The following is a 22,748-nucleotide window of genomic DNA, read 5'->3' on the forward strand; positions in this document are numbered from 1 at the left end:
TAACCCTAACTAATGTATGGATTACTGTACATATTGTATAAATATAACTGTTTGAAAATACATGCATACCACTCATCTGAAAAGCCCTTGTAAAGCTTTCCTGTTTCATCTCCGTGTGGTCGTTTCCTGTAGGGGCGTGTGCACGCAGGCCCCCTGCTACTGCATTCTCATGGAGTACTGCGCCCAGGGCCAGCTGTACGAGGTGCTGCGGGCCGGCCGCAAGGTCACCCCCGCCCTGCTGGTGGACTGGGCTACCGGCATCGCCAGCGGCATGAACTACCTCCACCTCCACAAGATCATCCACCGCGACCTCAAGTCCCCCAAGTGAGTGGTGCAGGGCTTGATCTACAGACATAGCTCAGGAAGTGGGCTACAGACAGAGGTAGTGATGCAAGGTGAGGGCTACAGAGAGAGGTAGTGATGCAGGGTGAGGGCTACAGACAGAGGTAGTGATGCAGGGTGGGCTACAGACAGAGCTCAGGGTGTGGGCTACAGACAGTGGTAGTGATGCAGGGTGTGGGCTACAGATAGTGTAGTGAAGCAGGGTGAGGGCTACAGACAGAGGTAGTGATGCAGGGTGAGGGCTACAGACAGAGGTAGTGATGCAGGGTGTTGGCTACAGAGAGAGGTAGTGATGCAGGGTGAGGGCTACAGACAGAGCTCAGGGTGTGGGGTGTAGACAGAGGTAGTGTAGGCTACATACAGATCGATGGGCAAAACTGACTTCAAAGGCAAACATTATCACACAGAAAATGTCATACATCTCAAAGTCAGTTTATAACCTCAGTTTTGAGTCTTACAGCAGTATTGCTAACATAGCGTATCATAAACATAGCACTAAGAGCTATGCTCAAGCAATCACTACATACCCAGAACTTTAAGGTGTAACTTACAGGTAAAATACCCCAACCCACGTACTCGTAATTAAAACATGAAATTAGGCCTCAATCATTTGACTTCTCAGTCCTTCTTCTCATGGTTGTTTTTGTTTCAGACCACAGCAAAGACAATCTTCTGACTCTTAAGTTTCCTCAGCGGACCAAAGCCTTAGCAGGCAGCTGAGACCCAGAGAGCCCTGCCATCCCTCTCAGAGATACCAGTAGACCCAAAGAGCCCTGTCATCACTCTCAGAGATACCAGTAGACCCAGAGAGCCCTGCCATCCCTCTCAGAGATACCAGTAGACCCAGAGTGACCTGCCGTCCTTCTCAGAGATACCAGTAGACCCAGAGAGCCCTGTCATCACTCTCAGAGATACCAGTAGACCCAGAGAGCCCTGCCATCACTCTCAGAGATACCAGTAGACCAAGAGAGCCCTGCCATCACTCTAAGAGATACCAGTAGACCAAGAGAGCCCTGCCATCACTCTAAGAGATACCAGTAGACCGGGGGGCTCTGCCATCCCTCTTAGAGATAACAGTAGACCAAGAGAATTCTGCCTTCCCTCTCAGAGCTACCAGTAGACCCAGAGAGCCCTGCCATCCCTCTCAGATATACCAGTATGGGAGCATTGGGAGTGGACAGAGCTCGAGTCAGGAGAACTGAGTCTGCTGGAATAATGGATTCAGTCTGCAGTCAGGTGGACCGTTCTGGCACCGACACATGATGACAAGGAGCTTTCAGTGCCTTCCTAATGGCAAGGGAGAGATAAGGATATAAAACCTTTTATTGTTCAGACTAGACTGTAGAAGGAAAGGAAAGTATAATAACGTGGTGAAGTAAGGAAAGATAAGCAAGGTAATTAAAGTACCAAGAATATATATATATATATATTTTTTTTTTATTATTTATTATACAGGAAAGTATTAGAAGTAACAAAGTTACAATCTGTCTCAGTAAAATAGGTGATTTCCAGCAGGTTCCTGTGCAAATCCTTGTCATGTATTTTGTTCTCCAGTGTTCTGGTGACCCACAACGACACGGTGAAGATCTCCGACTTCGGGACGTCCAAAGAGCTCAGCGATAAGAGCACTAAGATGTCCTTTGCCGGGACGGTGGCCTGGATGGCCCCCGAGGTCATCAGGAATGAGCCTGTGTCTGAGAAGGTTGACATCTGGTGAGTCAGAGTGGAGCTCTACTGAGTCAGAGTAGAGCTCTACTGACTCAGAGTGGAGCCTTGCAGAGTCAGAGTAGAGCTCTACTCAGTCACAGTAGAGATCTGATGAGTCAGAGTAGACCATAATTGAATTTCATTTTATCGCCTGCAAAGACATTACATTTTGAATTTGGTGGAAGAATTACTTTATTACTTTATAACTCCTCTTCTTGTTCCCTGTATCAATACCCGCCATTACGTCGTACTAGTGCAACTATCTTGCCATTATTAACAAAGATCCTTTATCAACAGTCTCTGTTAATGTTAAAAGTAACTCGTTCTATCAATCTCATTCACATTCTGAGTGCAGAAACTGACGATTGCAGATTGAAAATCTGATTTACAGAACAGTTAGGATTACCTAAGATAAGATAGGAGGCCAAAGATAAGATAGGAAACGGCCAACAGGTTCGGGACTGCTTCTGTAATAGGAAGTTAGGATTTTTCCTATCTTTGAGTCGCTAACTTAAGTTAGGATGAGAAGTTAGGATTTTTTCTGTAATGAGGCCCCTGGAGCTCTATATCGAAATAATATCATATTATCCATAGATATCTATATCATATAATATATATTATAATGGCCAAAAGCTGTGTGCGCCTCCAGACTATGTTATGAAATGACTGCGTCGGGTTCTCCGACGTCCCTGGTTCTCCCACGTCTGCATCAATCTGAAGTAGACCAAGTGAACCACGACATCGAGGAGAAAGGGATTGTTGCCCACGAATGTTGACCGCGGTTGTCTCCCGCCGGAGCCTCGCTGCCGAGGGACCACCGCCTCGGCAGCGGGCAGCGGGCAGTGGGCAGTGGGAAGCGGGCCTCAAGCGGGACACAATCCCTTTCTCCTCAATGTCGTGGTTCATGTACTTCAGGGAGTCAAAGCCAAAGTTCCTTTCCCCCAATTCCTTCTCAACCATGACCGCGGTTGTTTCCCGCCTGAGCCTCGCTGCCGAGGGACCACCGCCTCGGCAGCGGGCAGCAGGCAGTGCTTAGGCACCGCCGCCTCCTGCAGCGGGCAGCGCCGAAGTGTGGTCCCTCAGCAGCGGGAAGCGGTACTCAAGCGGGAGACAATCCCTTTCTCCTCCATGTCTTCAGAGAGTCAAAGCCAAAGTTCCTTTCCCCCAATTCCTTCTCAGCCATGGCTGAGATAATCCCCACTACGAGTCTCGTTGTGGAAATACCAGAGATGAGAGTCCAACGTGTTATGCGCCATAAGACCAACAGCAGAACGGTTATCCAAATAACAAAGAAGTGTACAACACTTGCGTTACAGTCCTGGAGCTCTATATCTAAATAATATCATATAATACATACATCATATAATACATATTTTCATGGCCAAAAGCTGTGTGCGCCTCCAGACGATATTATGAATCACCAACGACTGTGTCGAGTTCTCCGACGTCTCTGGTCTTCCATTTCCACATCAATCTGAGGTAGACTGGGCAGCGGGCTCTGGCGGGAGACAATCCCTTTCTCCTCCATGTCGCAGTACATGTAATTCAGGGAGTGAAAGCCAAAGTTCCTTTCCCCCAATTCCTTCTCAACCATGGCTGAGATAACCTACAGTCTCGTTGTGGAAATACCAGAGACGTCAAAGAACCGACGTGTTATGCACCATAACACCAACAGCAGAACGGTTATCCGAATAACAAAGAAGTGTGCGACACACTAGGGCTTTGACTCCGAACTTCGTTATTCGAATATAATTGGAATATCAAAAAATAATTAAAAATTCGAACGAATATTAGGCACCCATAACAGGTTCATATTCAAACCTGTTATGGGCAGGTCAAGAGGGAGAGACGTCGGAGAACCCGACGCAGTCTATTCATAATATTGTAATGACCACGGAAGAGGCAGTGAATGAAGTATTGATTAGACAGCGATTTATTAGAAACCTAATAAACCGTTGGAACACGCAAGACCGGTAACCATAGCAACGCCGGTAAACAAACCTCATGAAGCCCAATCCAGGTCTTACTGAAGGCTTTTAATGGTCAAAATATTATTCATAAATATTTGAATATATTCGAATATTAATATTAATAAACAAACAAACTTCTAATATGATTTTTGGGCAAAAGTCAAAGCCCTAACACACACCCATGTGGCGTTCTCTGGGCGGGCAAGGCAGAGAAAGGGGAGGTAACTTGGCCCCTTATGACGACATATGGGGCCACATTCCAAATCAGAGCGCCTGAGCTTCCATTTTTTTAAGGTTTAGCCACTTGGGGACGATAAGCAGGCTAGGGGAACTCATATTAATGTTAGAAAACCTCATAAAGTGAGATTTTAATGCCATGGGACCTTTAAACAAATCCTATAGACTGTTTCAATCACACGCTCATTTTACATAGTGGTCATCTTCATACAGTTGAATCAAGCGAATTCATTGCCGCATGTGTGTATGTGCAGGTCCTTCGGAGTGGTGCTGTGGGAGCTGCTGACGGGGGAGATCCCCTACAAGGACGTGGACTCGTCGGCCATCATCTGGGGGGTGGGCAGCAACAGCCTGCACCTCCCCGTCCCCTCCACCTGCCCCGACGGCTTCAAGATCCTCATGAAGCAGACCTGGTGGGTCTCCTGCTCCTCAGCCATCAGCAACACAAGGCCTACTCACTGGTCTATGCCAGCCGACTCCACTTACTCTATTTAGACTACAGTGAGACTACAATGAGACTTGAGTCTAACTCAAGTTAGACTATCTTTAGTCTAATTGAGTGAGGCTAGAGTGAGACAAGAGTTAGACTAGAGTGAGACTGGAGTGAGACTGGAGTGAGACTAGAGTTAGACTCGAGTTAGACTCGGGGGGGGGGGGGGGGGGGGGGGGGGCATAGAGTTGTACTAGAGTTTGTACCAAATGGTTCACACTAGGTTGGTCCTTCAGTGGGGGGAGGTGGACTGTGGTTTGTTTAATCTGGTTGTCATTCTCCCCTCACTACCAGCAGTGGTTCATGTTCTCCTAATCCGCTGTACGTAGATCTAGACCCAGTGAGGGCAACGTGAGCCCATCCTACTTGTCTTTTCTTGATTGACCGATTGTTAATCCCACCCTCTCCTGGTTTTTCCCGTGTTCAGGCAGGGCAAGCCCAGGAATCGTCCGTCCTTCAGGCAGATCCTGCTCCACCTGGACATCGCCGCCGCAGACATTCTGGGGGCCCCTCAGGAGACCTACTTCAAGTCTCAGGTCTGCACCTTCATCTCAGAAAAACACAAGGTCTACAATCAAACCACACACAAACAATGCGTCTGTGTGTGACCATGCATGTGTGTGTGTCTTTGTGTGGCCATGTATGTGCATGTGTGCGAGTGTGTTTGTGTGTGTGTGTGTGTGTGTGTGTGTGTGTGTGTGTGACCATGCGTGTGTGTGTCTGTGTGACCATGTGTGTGTGTGTGTATGTTTTGGTGCTGCAGGCGGAGTGGAGGGAGGAGGTGAAGAAGCACTTTGAGAAGATCAAGAGTGAAGGAACGTGCATCCACCGCCTGGACGAGGAGCTGATCCGCCGGCGACGGGACGAGCTGCGGTGGGTGGGGGGCCATGGGGGGCATAGCGGTAGAAGACATCCTCAATAGGTCACTGTGGGAGTGTGTGGATGATGGCTGGTTTAGGCAGCCTCATTTGGCCCAGTCTGATTGGACTCTGGACTTTGGACTTGGCTACTGGCCACTGTAGCAAAGTCCATTATTCCTCCAAACAAACATTGCCTTTTCATATACTCTTCGATATCACGACAAAGGGACACAGGTGACGAGGTGTGTGTGCATGTGTCGAGCTCTGTCTAGTTAGTGGTTGGTTTGAAAGGAAAGGACGAGACCATATCCAACATCGCTCGTCATAACGCTCCTTCCCAACACAGTGCTAAAGGTACCGCAGGGTGGACGTGGGTCGTAACCATGGGGATAGCACACACTCCTCCTTTCTAGAAATCTCCACCTAACACATTTTATTTTAAACATCAGGGTTCAGATTCCAGCTGGACCAGTGATGACACTTTGAGTCCTTCTCTCAGTGCTGCCCCTAGCCCCCCCTCTGGTGCTCAGCTTAGTGGAGCTGTCCCAGTCCTACCACTGGTGTTGAGTAGTGGGAGGGCCATTCTGGCCAGAAGATGGCCCTAGGAATGGAGCGAATGCAAAACTGTCTCCATGAAACTTTGGCGTTACAAGCCTATGTTTACTTGCACTTCTGTAAGTGAATATCGTTTGCCTTAGATAACATGACGGTGTGCGGTTTATTTTCGGATACCAACTTCCATCAAAAGAGTGAGAGCCTACTTTTAGTAATCAAGCAGTGAAACAACCTCAAAAACAAACTTCTCCAAGACATTGATGAATTAAATTAATCATAATCTCCCTCATCTGTTTACTGCCATTTGCTAATCAATTTTATACTTTGATTTAATATTATGTAACTCCATTCTAACGGAAACCTCCACTGTCTAACAGAGGCGTTTCTGAGAGAGGGCTCAGCATCTTATCGGTTTAGAGGGGGTTCAGCCTCTTACCCCACCATGTAGTGGAGCCCAGGCTGAACCAATGAGCCGTCGCCACAGGGAATGCGCCCCCTCCTTCTTAACCCTCCTAGCCCAGAACGCGTTTTCTCTACTCCAGTGGTTTTCAAACTGTGGGGGGCGCCAGAGTTCTTCAGGGGGGGCGCGACATGAGAAAAAAATAAACCCGAAAAAAAAACTGAAAGTCGACGATTCAAATCATCAGTCGTACTGTAGAAGTAACATAACTAAATCAATTTTCAACCGTTTATCTTCGTGCAAACCATTTAACAAATCTTCGCACTTGTATCTTCAATAATATCGATATCATTTAAAATTTCTTCAGAATCACAGTTTTAGTTTCATACCGCTTCGTTTTCAGCTGTTTTCATTGAAGACATCAGCCCATTCTGATACACCTACTTCTAGACATCGTAACTCATTCCTTTTTCAACCGTTTACCATCGTTCAAACCATTAAACAAATCTACACACTTGTATCTTCAATACTATCTAAACGGAATTTTGATAGCATTTATACTTTTTCAGAATCACTGTTTTAGTTTCAAACCGGTGTAAGTACCATATCGGCTCGGCTTCCAGATCGGCTCGGGGTCCATCGTCTGCTGATTACGTCACACAATAGCTATCTACAGCAATAAGGTTTTTTATGGCTTAAATTAAAGAGCCTGTAATGATCTTTCATTTTGAACATAGACCATTCCCAACCTATCTGTATGGATAGTTTTCTTCTAAAAACAAAGCATCCCTCGGAATCATCTACTGTTAAGATAAGCAGTCCGTGTTGCCAGATTGGGCACATTTTCAGCCTGATTTGGCTACTTTGAATCACGTTAGGCTGGAAAAACAGGACATATGCCCAATCTGGCAACACAAACCGAAACTAGACATAGACCTACTCGCGCTCACACATGTGCTCGCTGTTGCCTCGTGGTTGCTATGACTACAGCCAGAGCTACAGCACAAAACAGCCAATCACAACTGTCACCATAGCAACGCCGGTAAACAAACTCCGCCGAATAGTCGAATCTCTTGGCTGAAAAGGCAGATCTGATTCGACTCAGTAAATTCAGAGTCGGGGACCCTGAATGAATCGGTGTAAACTGGCAGTTTACACGGATTAAGATGTTCAAATGTATTTAAAAAAGGTTCAGCTAAAACATGCTTAGATAAAGTTGTTAAATTGTGTTAAGAATGTGTTTTAAAACGCACAAAGATGTTGTAATGTTTCAGAAATATGTTTAAAATGTTTAAAAAATATGTTTAAAAAATATGTTACAAATGTTTTAAAATCATGATCGGAGATGTTTAAAATGTGTAAAATAATTAAAATAGCTTTCAAAACACAGGTATTTAGAAAAAAAGCTCAGCTGAAATTTTTTCTCTGAGGGGGGGCTCACTCTCTCACACTTTGAAAACCCCTACTCTACTCAATACACTTCACCTTTAAAAGACAGAAACATAACAACATGATTCATTTTAAGTTCAGCGTGAAAGACGTCTGTACAAGTCAGGATGTCTGTACACTACAGGTCCGGTCTCTAGTCAGGGTCTGTCAGTTCCTGTCTTTAACCCGACTCAACTCTGAGGGAAAATACCCACCTCAGGGACTGGCTCCAAACAGAGCGGTAAGGGGCCGTACTGAGGCTTCAGGGCTCACTACCTTAAGAGAATGGAGTGTGTGTGGTGAATGAACCAGAGAAACTCATGAGTGTGTGTGTGGTGAATGAACCAGAGAAACTCATGAGTGTGTGTGTGTGTGGTGAACGAACCAGAGTAACTAATGAGTGTGTGTGTGGTGAATGAACCAGAGAAACTAATGAGTGTGTGTGTGGTGAGTGAACCAGAGTAACTAATGAGTGTGTGTGTGGTGACAGGCATGCACTGGACATCCGGGAGCACTACGAGAGGAAGCTGGAGCGAGCCAACAACCTGTACATGGAGCTGAGCGCCATCATGCTGCAGCTGGAGGTCCGCGAGAAGGACCTCATGAAGTACGTATAACACCATCCTATCACCGAGAACTACCGCTCCTCAGAGAGGGGGAGGACTGCCGTTCCTCAGGGAGGGGGAGGACTACCGCTCATCAGGGAATGAACCAGACAAACTAATGAGTGTGTGTGCAGTGAATGAACCAGAATTGTAACATAATTCACACATTCATACCAACAGGCCACATATGCCCTTGCCAATTAAAAGAGGCTTCTTTCCCGTGATAAGGAGGGATCCGGAGCCTAGGGAGGCGTCCAGCTCATAAAGGAGGCCATTCATCATCTGTCAATTCTAGAGATACGAGCCGTCAAGATGTTCGAGAGACCCAGGCGCTCAAGGCCACAAGAACAAGTGTAATTCCCACACATAGCCACAAACAAAAGATAGATTTTTGTTATAGATAAGTCACAGATAAGTCACAACACATAGCCCAGGGGGCAAGAACGCTCCAGGTACCGCATCCTTCAGATGCCCTACTAAGTGTATCTCCACGCGTGCCCATACAATTCCCCAGTAGCGTGCGGTGCCCCTTCATTTCGGTGGGGCAGAAACTACTGGCGTATGACCACACCCACAATTTATATATATATTTTACATATATATTTTGAGCTACATTAAAAAATGTTAACTAAACTAATTGTGAGTAAGAATAATAAAAAATAAACTAATAGCCTAATGTTACTGCACGCTTTTGAAGTGCCATCCGCACTTATAGGCACTGATGTCCCTTATAGGGAAGTTATTTCTTCCATATTTTATTTTAACAACAGACTTAGCGAGTGCATTGCAAATACATGAAAAGTAGAAATACAAGTCATCAATCAAGCAGACCTTCGATTTGGAACTTGGCCCGACGATGTGTGCAAATCTCTCAATAACAACACTTTTGAAATCAGATATTTCTCAAAATCAAATCAGGTATGAAATCAGGTATGCAATTTGAATACCTGCTGAAATAAATAAATAAATAGTCTTCAATGCCGAAAGATACAGGCGGAGTAATTCGATTTTAAACAACAACAGTCCTAGAATATGACCATGGGGCAGACTACTTTACGACCATATGGGCGTCTTATAGCGCTGATTGCAATTCTTATTGCAGCCTGCATGGTCATGCGAGAAACATACGGAGGGACGCGGTCGTTGAGCTCCGCCGCCCCACATTGCATGACATGTTAAACTCAACTAGAATCGCCACCATCAATTTGATATCAACAGACCAAAAATAGTCGGAAAGCCTACAGAAACTATAGATAGTGAATGTGACAATCACATTATTAAAAATGAACTTGGAGCAATGATTTACTGATGAACTATTTTTTTTAGGAGCATGCTTTTCAGGGAGTTCGCCGCCCCACCTGCCCATATGGACGGCACGCGGCTGCAATTCCCCTCCTTTTGCTTCATAGAGATTAGTCAAAAACATGACCAAATAAAGTGAGTTAAAGAGATCCTGATTCAGCAGACTTTTTTTCCAAAAAGAACACGGCAGAGTAACTAATGAGTGTGTGTGGTGAATGAACCAGAGTAACTAATGAGTGTGTGTGGTGAATGAACCAGAGTAACTAATGAATGTGTGTGGTGAATGAACCAGAGTATCTAATGAGTGTGTGTGTGTGTGTGGTGAATGAACCAGAGTAACTAATGATACCGCTATACCACTCATCAGGGAGGGGGGAGGACTTTGGGACACCGGGGAGGGGGGAGGACTTTGGGACATCAGGGAGGGGGGAGGACTTTGGGACACCGGGGAGGGGGGAGGACTTTGGGACATCAGGGAGGGGGTAGGACTTTGGGACATCGGGGAGGGGGGAGGACTTTAGGACATCAGGGAGGGGGGAGGACTTTGGGACATCAGGGAGGGGGTAGGACTTTGGGACATCGGGGAGGGGGGAGGACTTTGGGAATTTGTGTTGTCCAAAGGCTGCAGATTTTTTGCATATTGGACACTGTAACAATGGTATCTACTTCTGGGACTCCATGAAACGAGGGACCCGTCCACAGCCCGCTAAAACAGCTGCCTGGTACTAGTACCTGGTCTTCTTCACACAGCTAGTGGCTTATTTTGGAGTCCCGTTTTGAGCACATCTTCAAAAACAAGCTTGTTTCTAAACAAAATAAGATGTATTTCATTATTTTCTAATCACCAGAAAAGCATTGGCAACATCTGACTAAACATCTGTTAAGTCAAACAGTCAGGGGTTCAGTCATTCATCTGAGTCTTCTGATTGGTCCACTCCACATTAAAGTTTGTGTGTCAGATGGATGCCACCAGGTGTCTCTCCCGGTAATGTTACGCCTTTCATTCACAACAAAGCTGTCTTGGAATCTTGCAGGGAAAATGTACCAGGTCTTCAGTAGGCTAATGCCGGTGTACATTTCCGGGAATATTGATCCCTGTTCCCAATCCCACATGACCCCATGCAGGAAATGTGAAACTAGTGCTCTCTGTGTACATCACGGTCCCTCCTCAATTGTCCTGCGTATACAGCAGGGAGGTAAATAGGTATACTTAGTGAAGTTATACTCTGGGTTTTGGGGCTGACTGCAGGGTAATTGCCTTTCGTTCCTTCAGAACATGGCAGTGTATAATTTCTCATCTATTCCTGGCTACCCTGTGTATAGAACAATAAACCGCTTTCTGTAACGTGAGACGTTTTTCAGGGTTCACAATAAGCTGCTTATTCTGTATGAAGCATCTCTCTAGACTTTGTTCCTGCGTTTTCATTCTTTTGCCAATTTCCAATTGACCTACTTTCACCCACCCAAAGAATAGGATTTTCCTGTCTACTGACTGTGTGTGTGTGTCTGTCTGTCTGTCTGTCTGTCTGTCTGTCTGTCTGTCTGTCTGTCTGTCTGTCTGTCTGTCTGTCTGTCTGTCTGTCTGTCTGTCTGTCTGTCTGTCTGTCTGTCTGTATCTGTGTGTGTGTGTGTCTGTCTGTCTGTCTGTCTGTCTGTCTGTCTGTCTGTCTGTCTGTCTGTCTGTCTGTCTGTCTGTCTGTCTGTCTGTCTGTCTGTCTGTCTGTCTGTCTGTCTGTCTGTCTGTCTGTCTGTCTGTCTGTCTGTCTGTCTGTGTGTATCTGTGTGCGTGCGTGCGTGCGTGCGTGCGTGTGTGCGTGCGTGCGTGCGTGCGTGCGTGCGTGCGTGCGGGCGTGCGTGCGGGCGGGCGGGCGGGCGGGCGGGCGTGCGTGCGAGCGAGGGGCCGCCTGGGACAGAATTCATACTTGTAGTTACACACACTATTATAATCTTGCATATACACCACTATACTCATACACACACACTATTATACTCCTTTTACATGTATGAGAGTGTATAGTCCTGTATGTGAGAGAGTATAGTAGTGTATGTGAGAGAGTATATTAGTGTGTGAGAGAGCATATAGTTGGGTGTGATAGGGGTGTAACGGTACACAAAAGTCACGGTTCGATACGTACCTCAGTTTGTTTGTCAAAAACGGAGAATGGCCGTAGATCAGCAGCATTGAAAACACCAATAGACTTGGCATTTGCATTTCTGAATTGCCAGACAGAGATTGTTGAAATAGGGTCGTGAGCTTGGTTTGCACAGCTTGCTTTTTTTTTTCACAGCAACGGTGATAGTAACACCTGGATGGTGCCTTTTCAAATGCGTGTGCATGTTAAAGAGCTGATGCGCCAATGCGAAAAACAAGCCACAATCGTTGTCCGTTACTCTTGATGCTTTTCATGACAAATCAGGCATTAAAAAGGGGTTATGTTCAAGAACATTTTACGTGGGTGATTACAAACTGATTATCCAAGGTGTTCTCGGTCAGTCTTATTACCGTAACCCTATAAATACAGAGGTGAGCGCCGTGGTAATGCTGCACCATATGGCACTTCTGGCGGACCATGCAAATGGCAGGATTCGGAGGGAGAGGGTCTTTAGGGACCATAACGATTTATTGGTACATAAAAATATGTACCTTTATGTCAGACCACTTCTTTTTTAATTCTGGGACTGTGCGCTCCGTGCTACTGACAGAGTTCACTGCTGCAGCAAAATGTTGCCACTCACTCTGCTTTTTGGTGTTGGCGAAACAACTACTTTTCGGGCCTCCACCTCACCCACAACCTCCGTGAAATTTCGCTTTTTTGCTTTTCTCAGTCCTTCTGCCATTGTTTCCGGCAAGACATAATACTTGCATCTGAGTCTGTTTTTGCATTTGCATTGACCATTTATGGTTAAAAAGGGGTGTGTACAGGGCGGAACGTGAAGCTGATTCAGCTGCGCACACTTGTAGGCACTCTGTGATTTATAAAGCAAAGATTGCGTACGGTGTGCGTACGCAGGGTTTTATAAGTCCGAATATTTTTTGGCGCACGCAAAACTTGGCTTTTGGGCGTACGTACACTTTTAGTAACGATCCCACGCACAGTTTTATAAATGAGACCTCCACATTTGCATTAAAGCTCCAGACACCGAAACGGTGCGTTTGGGGAAAGCTCAATTTGCAACTGGTTTGTAGTGGCTGTAATTCTGCACCTCAGCTGAATTTCGGGACCGTCTTCAAATACTGTGTTAGGGGACCACTAATACCTATGTTAAAGCATCCATAAAGTAGCATGCCATGGGACATTTAACTATCCATCGACGCAACGGAGACGGCAAGGTCTGTGATTGGTCCTCTAACAAAATCATTTCCGGAATCGCTTCTCCGGTTTGACTTTGCACCTTATTTACTTTGTAAATGTTTTACTTTGCATATTAAGGGCCAATACACCACCAAATACGATTTGAAAAGCTTTGAAAGTTTATTTAAAACACTACTTACATGGTTTCAACAACATATCAACACATAAGATCGATCGGGCGGTGAATTGCATTGCGTATCCGACATCCCGATGGAGAACTGCGAATGCTCGAGGGGTCCCCGTAGTTACGGAGTCGGAGTAGTATACTTTGGCTAAACGGTCCGGGGGCAACTCTGACCTCAAGTTTTAAATTCTGCATCGCAAAACAAGCCTTTACATTCGCCATATTTACGCTATGTACGCCACATTTACGCACCGCGGTCCACCTCTGTAACCACCCAGAAGTGCCTGTACCGTGACCGTTCGGTACAAATACGTATATCGTTACACCCCTAGTATGTGAGAGAGAATATACAGTAGTTGGGTATGTGAGAGATTTTAGTAGTGTATGTGAGAGAGTATAGTAGTGTATGTGAGAGAGTATAGTATTGTGTGAGAGAGCATATAGTTGGGTATGTGAAAGAGTATAGTAGTGTATTTGAGAGAGTATATAGTAGTATATGTCAAAGAATATATTAGTGTATGTGAGAGAGTATAGTTGTGTATGTGAGAGAGTATAGTTGTTTATCCAAGATAATATAGTAGTGTGTGTGAGAGAGAATAGTAGTGTATGTGAGAGAGTATAGTAGTGTGTGTGAGAGAGTATAGTTGTTTATGCAAGAGAATATAGAAGTGTGTGTCAGAGAGTATAGTCTTTTATGCAAGATAATATAGTAGTGTGTGTGAGAGAGTATATTTGTTTGTGCAAGAGAATATAGTAGTGTGTGTGAGATAGTATAGTTGTTTTTGCAAGAGAATATAGTAGTGTGTGTGTGAGAGAGTTTGAATGAAACAGAGTTGAGTTTGAATGAAACGGAAGTGAGTTTGATTCCTCAGTTCCTGATTGGCTGACAGAAGAGGCGGTATCTTGGGGAGCTCAAAATACTGCGCCAGTTTCAGAGAGGCCATCTCTTGTGACCGCCAATTCATTCTCAACCATGGCCAGTCTCTACGTGTTGTGTTTCTATAAAATATTCACATCTAGAACACTCCGGGAACTCCGCTAGGGGGTCCTGGAGCTCTATATCTCAATAAAATAAGATGATATAATCTATAGACATCTATATAATATAATATATAATATAACGGCCAAAAGCTGTGTGCGCCTCCGGATGGTATTATGAATCTTAACGACTATGTGGGGTTCTCTGACGTCTCTGGTCCTTCCACATCAATCTGAAGTCCAGATTGAACCACGACATGGAGGAGAAGGGATTGTTGCCGTTTGCGGCCTCCTGGAGCTCCTCCGGTGAGGAGGTGCAGAAATCCCGCCGGCCCCCGGAGCTGAGCTCCCGGTCCCCGGCAGGTGACTCTATAATATCATATTATGTAGATATCTATATATTATATCATCTTATAATATTTAGATATAGAGCTCCAGGACTCCCGCCCGAGCTCCAGGAGTGTTCTAGAATATTTTATAAAACGGATGATATTATGAATCCTAATCGACTGCGTCGGTTTTTCTGATGTCTCTGGTACTTCCACAACACGTAGAGACTGGCCAGGGTTTTCATGAATTGGCGGTCACAAGAGAAAGCCTCTCTCAAACTCAGGCGACCACGCAAACAAGCGGCCGGATAATGTCTTGGTGCGAACGCAGCATAACAAAATCGCTCGAAATGACAGAGTAAAATTACAGAGTAAAATTACAGAGTAAAATGACAGCGCAGTATTTTGCAGGCGAGCTAGCAATACAGGCAAGCTACCAATACTGGTTTCTCCAGCATTTTCCCCACAGTTCTTTTGTATGTTTTGTATTTTCTGATTGTTTAAATATGGAAGGATAAATCTATCCAACAAATCTTGCCAAAAATGATTATACATTATTAACCCTAAAATGTTGCCAAATATTAATTAAATGTGGTGTTTTTTTATCCAACAAACAGATAACAGATGCGTGGAAACGCAATTGTTACGACCCACCCTGTTGGTTTCCAGGGGGAAGGGGGGGGGGCAACAATGAATATAAAACCAGGGGTTTAAAGAACAGAAGAGAGTAGCAGGATTTCAACCAATATCCCATTTATTGCATAACTGAGTCCTATATTAACACAGAAAGAACCAATAACAATATCCCTCCACTGAGGGAGCAACAAACAACACTATCCCTCCACTGAGGGAGCAATGCCACGACGAAGAGCCCACGTAGCTCCGACTCGCGTCCGACAGCGACCCCACTCTGTTCGCCTATCTGGCCCACTGGCCACGTCTGCTCTCATCCCTGCAGCTTTATAGCAATCCACGTGATTGCTGAGGGGCTGCAGGTGTGTCTGATCAGTCCGATGGGGAGGGTGGTACCTGGAACAGCACACAAAACAGCAGAGGAAAAACACACACACGTAACACCCCCTCCCATAAGTGCAAACCAAGTTTGCTACATTAAGCAAGATCCCTGCTAAAGCACACTACACAGAATCAGGACCATCAGAATTTAAAATTGCCGTCTGCTGTCTACGTTTCCACGCATTGCAGTCGGCAACTAAACGGTCAGTCCTCTGACAGAAAAAACATTGCCTATCTGTCTTAGGACTAGAGAAAGATGTACCAGCACGTGGAACACGCGTGTCACTAGACCTAAGAGCAGTCTCACGGTGAGTGGAGGACTCGTGCCTTCAAATTTTATATTTTATTCAACATTTGACCTGAAGAACGGATGTAATACAGGTGCACACACACACACATAGACAGACAGGCAGGCTCGCAATTTTTTACTACCCAAATGCATGTACACGCAGGTACACACACACGCAGGTACACACACACGCAGGTACGCACACGCAGGTACGCACACGCAGGTACGCACACGCAGGTACGCACACGCAGGCACGCACACGCAGGCACGCACACGCAGACGCAGGCACGCAGACGCAGGCACGCAGACGCAGGCACGCAGACGCACACACAAAAAAAAACGCAGGTACACACACGCAGGTACGCACAGGCAGGTACGCACAGGCAGGTACGCACACAGACGCAGGCACGCAGACGCACACACAAAAAAAAACGCAGTGTGGTATCCGGGAATGAAGAATGCGCCGGGATTCAGTGAAACGCGTGGCAACGGTTGGTTTAAGCCGACTTCAGCGTTTATTTCAATGGTTAAACAGGACAAGGGTGCGCTCGGGTCTCCGTGAGCCTCAAGCCTCTGCAGTCCGTGCGTGTCTCTGCCTCTCCCGTCCATGCGTGTCTCTGCCTCTCTTATAGTGGCTCCGGGCCTTCCTCCTCCCAGCCGCCAGGTGTCCCCCATCCCGCTGATTGGGGGGAAGGACCCGGTGCTCTCCGTCGCCGGCTGGTGGGTGGGGGTGGTACACCCCGTCCTTCACGGTCCCCCGGGACCGTGAAGGCCGAGGCTTCAGGGGCGGGATGCCAAACTCCCCCCCCGTTTGCTCAAGCCCCTGGTCTCTGGGGAACCCACCCAGACAGGCATCCCGACGTGACAGGGCGTCGGCGTTGGCATGCTCCCGGCCCGGTCGGTGGTCCACCCGGAACCGGAAATCCTGGAGAGCCAGGAACCACCGTGTCACCCGGGCGTTTGTATTCTTGGCCCCCGCCATCCACTTCAGGGGGGCGTGGTCGGTGACCAAGGTGAACTCCCTCCCCAGGAGGTAGTAGCGCAACTTCTCCAGGCACCATTTAATGGCCAGGGCCTCCTTCTCCACCGTGGAGTAGTTGCGCTCATTGGGGAGGAGCTTCCGGCTGACGTAGGTTATCGGGTGCTCCTCTCCGGCCCGGACCTGGGACAGGACCCCCCCAAGACCCACCTCCGAGGCGTCTGTGTGAACAATCACAGGGAGGTTAAAGTCAGGTGTGATTAGTACCGGTTCTGAGCACAGGGCCTCCCGGAGCGTCTTGAGCGCCCGGTCCGCCGCCTCTGACCAGGTGACCCGGTCTGGCAAGGCCTTACGGGTTAGGTCGTTCATGGGGCTGGCCAGCGTGGCGTACCCGGGAATGAAGCGCTGATAGTAGCCCACCAGCCCCAAGAACGCCTTTACCTGCTTCTTAGTCCTGGGTTGCGGCCAGGCCCGTATGGCGGCTACCTTGCCTTCCTGCGGCCGCACTGTCCCTCTCCCGACCCGGTACCCCAGGTACGTCGTCTCCTCTCTCCCGAGGCGACATTTGGCCGGGTTAGCGGTGAGGCCCGCCCTCCGCAGCTCTCCCAGCACGGCCCTTAGCTGGCGGACGTGGATATCCCAGCTGGGGCTGTAAATGATGATGTCATCGATGTATGCCGCCGCGTAATCCTGGTGGGGCCTCAGGAGCTGGTCCATCATCCGCTGGAATGTGGCTGGGGCGCCGTGTACCCCGAAAGGGAGGACGGTGTACTGGTACAGTCCCCGCGGGGTGGAGAACGCCGTCTTTTCCCGGGCCGCCCGGGTCAACGGCACCTGCCAGTACCCCTTGGTCAGGTCCAGGGTCGACAGATACCGCGCCGGGCCCAGGCGCTCGATAAGTTCGTCGACCCGGGGCATGGGGTAGGCGTCGAACTCCGAAGCCTCGTTCAGCCGCCTGAAGTCGTTGCAGAACCTAAAGGTTCCGTCCGGCTTGGGCACCAGGACCACCGGGCTGCACCAGGCGCTGCGTGACTCCTCTATTACTCCGAGCTGCAGCATCCGGCGCACCTCGGTCCGTATGGCCTCCCTCCGGGCCTCTGGGATCCTGTAGGGCTGAACCCTTACCCTTATGCCTGGCGCCGTCCGGATGTCGTGGTGGGTGGCGGCCGTCCTCCCCGGCAGGTCGGAGAACACGTCCCGATGCTGGAGGACGATCTCGTCCAGGTCGTGCCTCTGGGCCGGGCTGAGGTCCTCCCCCACCGGGACCTCCGGGATCTCCTGCCGGGCCACCAGGGACAAGGGAGCGGGGTCGGCGGGTGTCTGCTCCCCCCCCCTCCACTGCTTCAGGAGATTGACGTGGTATAGCTGCGTCGGCTTCCGCCTCCCTGGCTGGCGGACCCGGTAGTTCACCTCGCCCACTCGTTCCACCACCTCGTAGGGTCCCTGCCACTTGGCCAGGAACCGGCACTCCGCCGTGGGGACCAGGACCAGAACCAGTTCCCCTGGCTGAAAGGTCCTCAGCTGGGCTCCTCGATTATAGACCCTCGCCTGGGCCTGCTGCGCTTGCTGGAGGTGCCTCCGGACGATGGGCCACACCCGGGCCATGCGGTCACGCACCTGCTCCACGTGGTCCACGGTGGTGCGGTGGGGGGACGGCTGGCTCTCCCAGGCCTCCTTGGCGATGTCCAGGATCCCGCGGGGCCTCCGCCCGTACAGCAACTCGAAGGGGGAGAACCCGGTGGACGCCTGGGGGACCTCCCGTACTGCGAACAGTACGTGGGGTAGTAGTTGGTCCCAGTTCTTCCCGTCGGCTTGCATGGCCTTCTTGAGCATCTGCTTTAGGGTTTTGTTGAAGCGCTCGACCAGGCCGTCTTTCTGGGGGTGGTAAACCGAGGTCCGGAGCTGCTTCACCTGCGGGAGCCTGAGGACCTCCTTCATCACCCGTGACATGAAGCACGACCCCTGATCGGTGAGCACCTCCTTCGCTATTCCCACCCGGCTAAAAAGGAGCATTAGTTCACGGGCGACTGCCTTGGCGGTGGCAGCGCGCAGGGGGAGGGCCTCGGGGTAACGGGTGGCATAGTCAACTAGCACCAGGATATAGCGGTGGCCCCGGCTGGTCTTGGGAAGGGGGCCCACGATGTCTAAGGCCAAACGCTTGAAGGGGGTCTCAATGATGGGCATGGGAATGAGGGGGTGTCTAGCGATGGCCCGGGGGGCTACCCGCTGGCACTCGGGGCATCCCTGGCAGTGGCGCTCAACATCCCGCTTAACCCCTGGCCAATAGAACCTGGCTAGGACCCGCTCCCGGGTCTTGTCCATGCCCAGGTGGGCCCCCAGGAGGTGGGTGTGGGCCATAAAAAGCACTTTACTGACGTAGGAACGGGGCACCACTAGCTGTTCCCTCACTCCCCCCTCCCCGGAGGCTACTCGATACAACAGACCCCCCCTGGTGCTGAAGTGCGGGTGTGGTGTGTGACTCACCGAGTCTCGGGCCTGCCCGTCATGAACCAGGACGTGGCTCCAGTTGTGCTTGAGGGCCTCATCCTGGAGCTGTGCGGTGGCGAACTGGCCGGGTCGGGACGAGCCTTCCGCCCCCTCTGGTAAGAAGTCCGAGAACTCAGTAAGGGGGGAGCTCTCCGGGTCTTCCGGTGGGTCTGGTTGCTCGGAGGCTGTGAGGGTCTCCGTGGTGTCGGGGGTAGGTTCCGGTGTCTCGCTCCGGACGGATCCTCTCGCCGTGCGCGCCGGGGTCCCCGGTGGGGAAGGTCCGTTCCCCTCAGATCCCTCGTCCTCCGCCGTCAGCTCCCCCGGGGACGATGGACGCCGGGTGGCCCCGTAGGCCTGCCGAACCCCCCGCGCCCCTCTGCGGGGAGGGCCTCTCCAGCTCCGTAGCTCCCGCGTCGGGTCCCACAACCGGTGGAAAATCGGGCAGTCCCTCCCGATTAACACGGGGACCGGTAGGTGGGGGACAATCCCCGCCCGGATCGTGAATACCCCATGGGTGGTGCGGACTACCACGTGGCACGTGGGGTATGTCCGGGTGTCCCCGTGGACGCAGGCCACCTCCATCGGGTCCCCGGCCTTCCCGCCTGCCAGGTCGGGGCGAAGGAGGGTAACCGCACTGCCGGTGTCCAAGAGGGCCTGCGTGTCCTGGTTCATCACCCGCGCCGGGATGGTCGGACTCCCAGATGTTCCCTGCGTCCAGCAGGTCGCCAACATGCACGTGTTGTCCGCCCCCGGGTCCGCGTACGCTGACGGCATCGACACATCACGTCCCCTCGGGCAATAGCGAGCGATGTGGCCGTACTGGCCGCACCCAAAGCAGCGCCGCACCTCCCGGTTCTCCGGTACTCCGCTCAGTGGGGTGACGCCGGGAGCCGGGTTGCCGATGGGGGGTCCCCTCGGGGCTTGGCGGGTCTCGGCGCGCCGTGGGGCTGGGGCGGGACCGGCGTTCAGGAGCTGGGCCACCTGCCAGTTCTCCAGCTGAAGGACCAGGTCGTCCACGGTGGCAGGGTGATGGTAGGCCAGCACGCGGCGGGCGTCCGGCGGGAGTCGCCGCAGGGTGTGGTCAATAATCACCCGGTCGATCGGGCTGAGGCCCTCTCCCGCTGTCAGCCACCGCTTCACCAGCCGGCTGTGCTGGGCGATCTGGGTGCGCACAGCTCCCTGCGCGTCAAACCGCCAATCCTGCGCGCGTTGTGCGCGCACCCCGAGGTTGTGGCCATAGTAGGCCAGTATGGCCTGTTTGAGCGCCGGGTACTGGCGGGCGACGTCCGCCGGCAGGTCCTGGCTCGCCTGCTGGGCGGGTCCGGTGAGGAACGGCGCCACTATGTGCGCCCACTGCTCCTCTGGCCAGCCTTCCCTCTGTGCGGTCCGCTCGAAGACCTCGAGGTAAGCCTCCACGTCGTCTTCCGGTCCCAGCTTCGTGAGGCGGCTGGTCGGGGCGGCGGTCGGCGCAGCGCGGACGGCGTGCTGAGTCAGCCGCAGAACCGCTTCGCGGAGCAGGGCGAGGCTCTCGGAGGTCTCCCGCTGGTGTTGCTGGGCAGCCAACGCCGCGGCTCCGTCCGGGTTCTGCATGGTGGGGTCGTAGTAGTGGGAACGCTCAAGTTGCCTGCATTCTCCACCATATGTGGTATCCGGGAATGAAGAATGCGCCGGGATTCAGTGAAACGCGTGGCAACGGTTGGTTTAAGCCGACTTCGGCGTTTATTTCAATGGTTAAACAGGACAAGGGTGCGCTCGGGTCTCCGTGAGCCTCAAGCCTCTGCAGTCCGTGCGTGTCTCTGCCTCTCCCGTCCATGCGTGTCTCTGCCTCTCTTATAGTGGCTCCGGGCCTTCCTCCTCCCAGCCGCCAGGTGTCCCCCATCCCGCTGATTGGGGGGAAGGACCCGGTGCTCTCCGTCGCCGGCTGGTGGGTGGGGGTGGTACACCACGTCCTTCACGGTCCCCCGGGACCGTGAAGGCCGAGGCTTCAGGGGCGGGATGCCACAGCAGGTACACACACGCAGGTACGCACAGGCAGGTACGCACACAGACGCAGGCACGCAGACGCAGGCACGCAGACGCAGGCACGCCAAAAACTCCTCCACACTAAACGCTGTCACACCAGCCATCACGCCGACAATAGCGCTTAGCCGCTAGGCTAAGCTACCAACACTTTAGCGTGTCACCAACTCACTCCGGGGCAGACGTAATAACTATCAACGCCGGATGCTGCACACACATACAAACCCAACCTTACAATAAACAAACATCCCCCAGACCCTACCTAACGAGAACTAACCTGTCTATCTTCTGGAGCGTGCCGGGCTCGAGGCGACTTGAAAGGCAAAACTTCAGCGACCGGAGTCCTGAAACACCTACCTCCGTCGGGGAACTCTATCCCCGCCCAGGATTTACTCCGAAAATAATAAAGGAAAAGGGAGCGTGCACACCCGGACGCCAATACCCACCGTGAACCACCGGAAGTGACTTTTCACTTTGAAAACAAACTAGTCAAAACAACTACAAACATCTCCACTAATTTCTTTAAACGATCCCGGACGAGCCCCCAATTGTTACGACCCACCCCGTTGGTGTCCAGGGGGAAGGGGGGGGGGCAACAATACAATTTGTTGGATAAACTTGACAAAGTAGTGTTAGTTCAAGATTCAGGCTTTTGGCCTTTTTTTTATCCTTCCCAGGATTATACAAAAGCCTTGATCAGTTCATTGATCCCCCAGTGCGTACCTGGGACCAGCTAGCATTATGTAAATTAAACCATCCAGATAATGCTAAAATTAATCATCAAGTGTGTATATCCAGAATAAACTATGTGAAGAAGCTACCGCCTCTTCCGTCAGCCAATCAGGAACTCAGGAATCAAACTCACTTCTGTTTCAGTCAAACTCTCTAACACACAGTACTATACTCTCTCACACACAATACTATTCTCTCTCACACACACTACTATACTCTCTCACATACACTACTTTTCTCTCTCACATACACTACTATACTTTCTCACATACCAAACTATACCCTCACACATACACTACTATACTCTTTCCCATACCCAACTATACTCTCTCACATACACTATTATAATCTCACACACTACTATACTCTTTCCCATACCCAACTATACTCTCTCACATACACTATTATAATCTCTCACACACTACTATACTCTCTCCCATACACTACTATACACTCTCATACATACAAGGAGTATAATAGTGTGTGTGTGTGTGTGTGCGTGTGTGCGTGCGTGCGTGCGTGCGTGCGTGCGTGCGTGCGTGCGTGCG

General features: G+C 50.2%; 1 protein-coding gene across 2 annotated transcripts in view; it reads left to right on the forward strand.

Moving 5' to 3' along the window:
- The window catches only part of si:ch211-45c16.2 (mitogen-activated protein kinase kinase kinase 13), a 54,016-nt gene that overhangs the window by 25,095 nt on the left and 6,173 nt on the right, over window positions 1-22,748 (forward strand). For both annotated transcript variants that reach the window (XM_060040948.1, XM_060040949.1), the window contains exons 4-9: window positions 133-324; window positions 1,897-2,055; window positions 4,511-4,669; window positions 5,174-5,282; window positions 5,510-5,619; window positions 8,480-8,596. In XM_060040948.1, coding sequence (XP_059896931.1) covers window positions 133-324; window positions 1,897-2,055; window positions 4,511-4,669; window positions 5,174-5,282; window positions 5,510-5,619; window positions 8,480-8,596 — 846 coding nt within the window. The remainder of the gene's footprint in view (window positions 1-132; window positions 325-1,896; window positions 2,056-4,510; window positions 4,670-5,173; window positions 5,283-5,509; window positions 5,620-8,479; window positions 8,597-22,748) is intronic.

This window comes from Gadus macrocephalus, chromosome 20 (genome assembly GCF_031168955.1).
Source record: "Gadus macrocephalus chromosome 20, ASM3116895v1".
Lineage (NCBI taxonomy): Eukaryota > Metazoa > Chordata > Actinopteri > Gadiformes > Gadidae > Gadus > Gadus macrocephalus.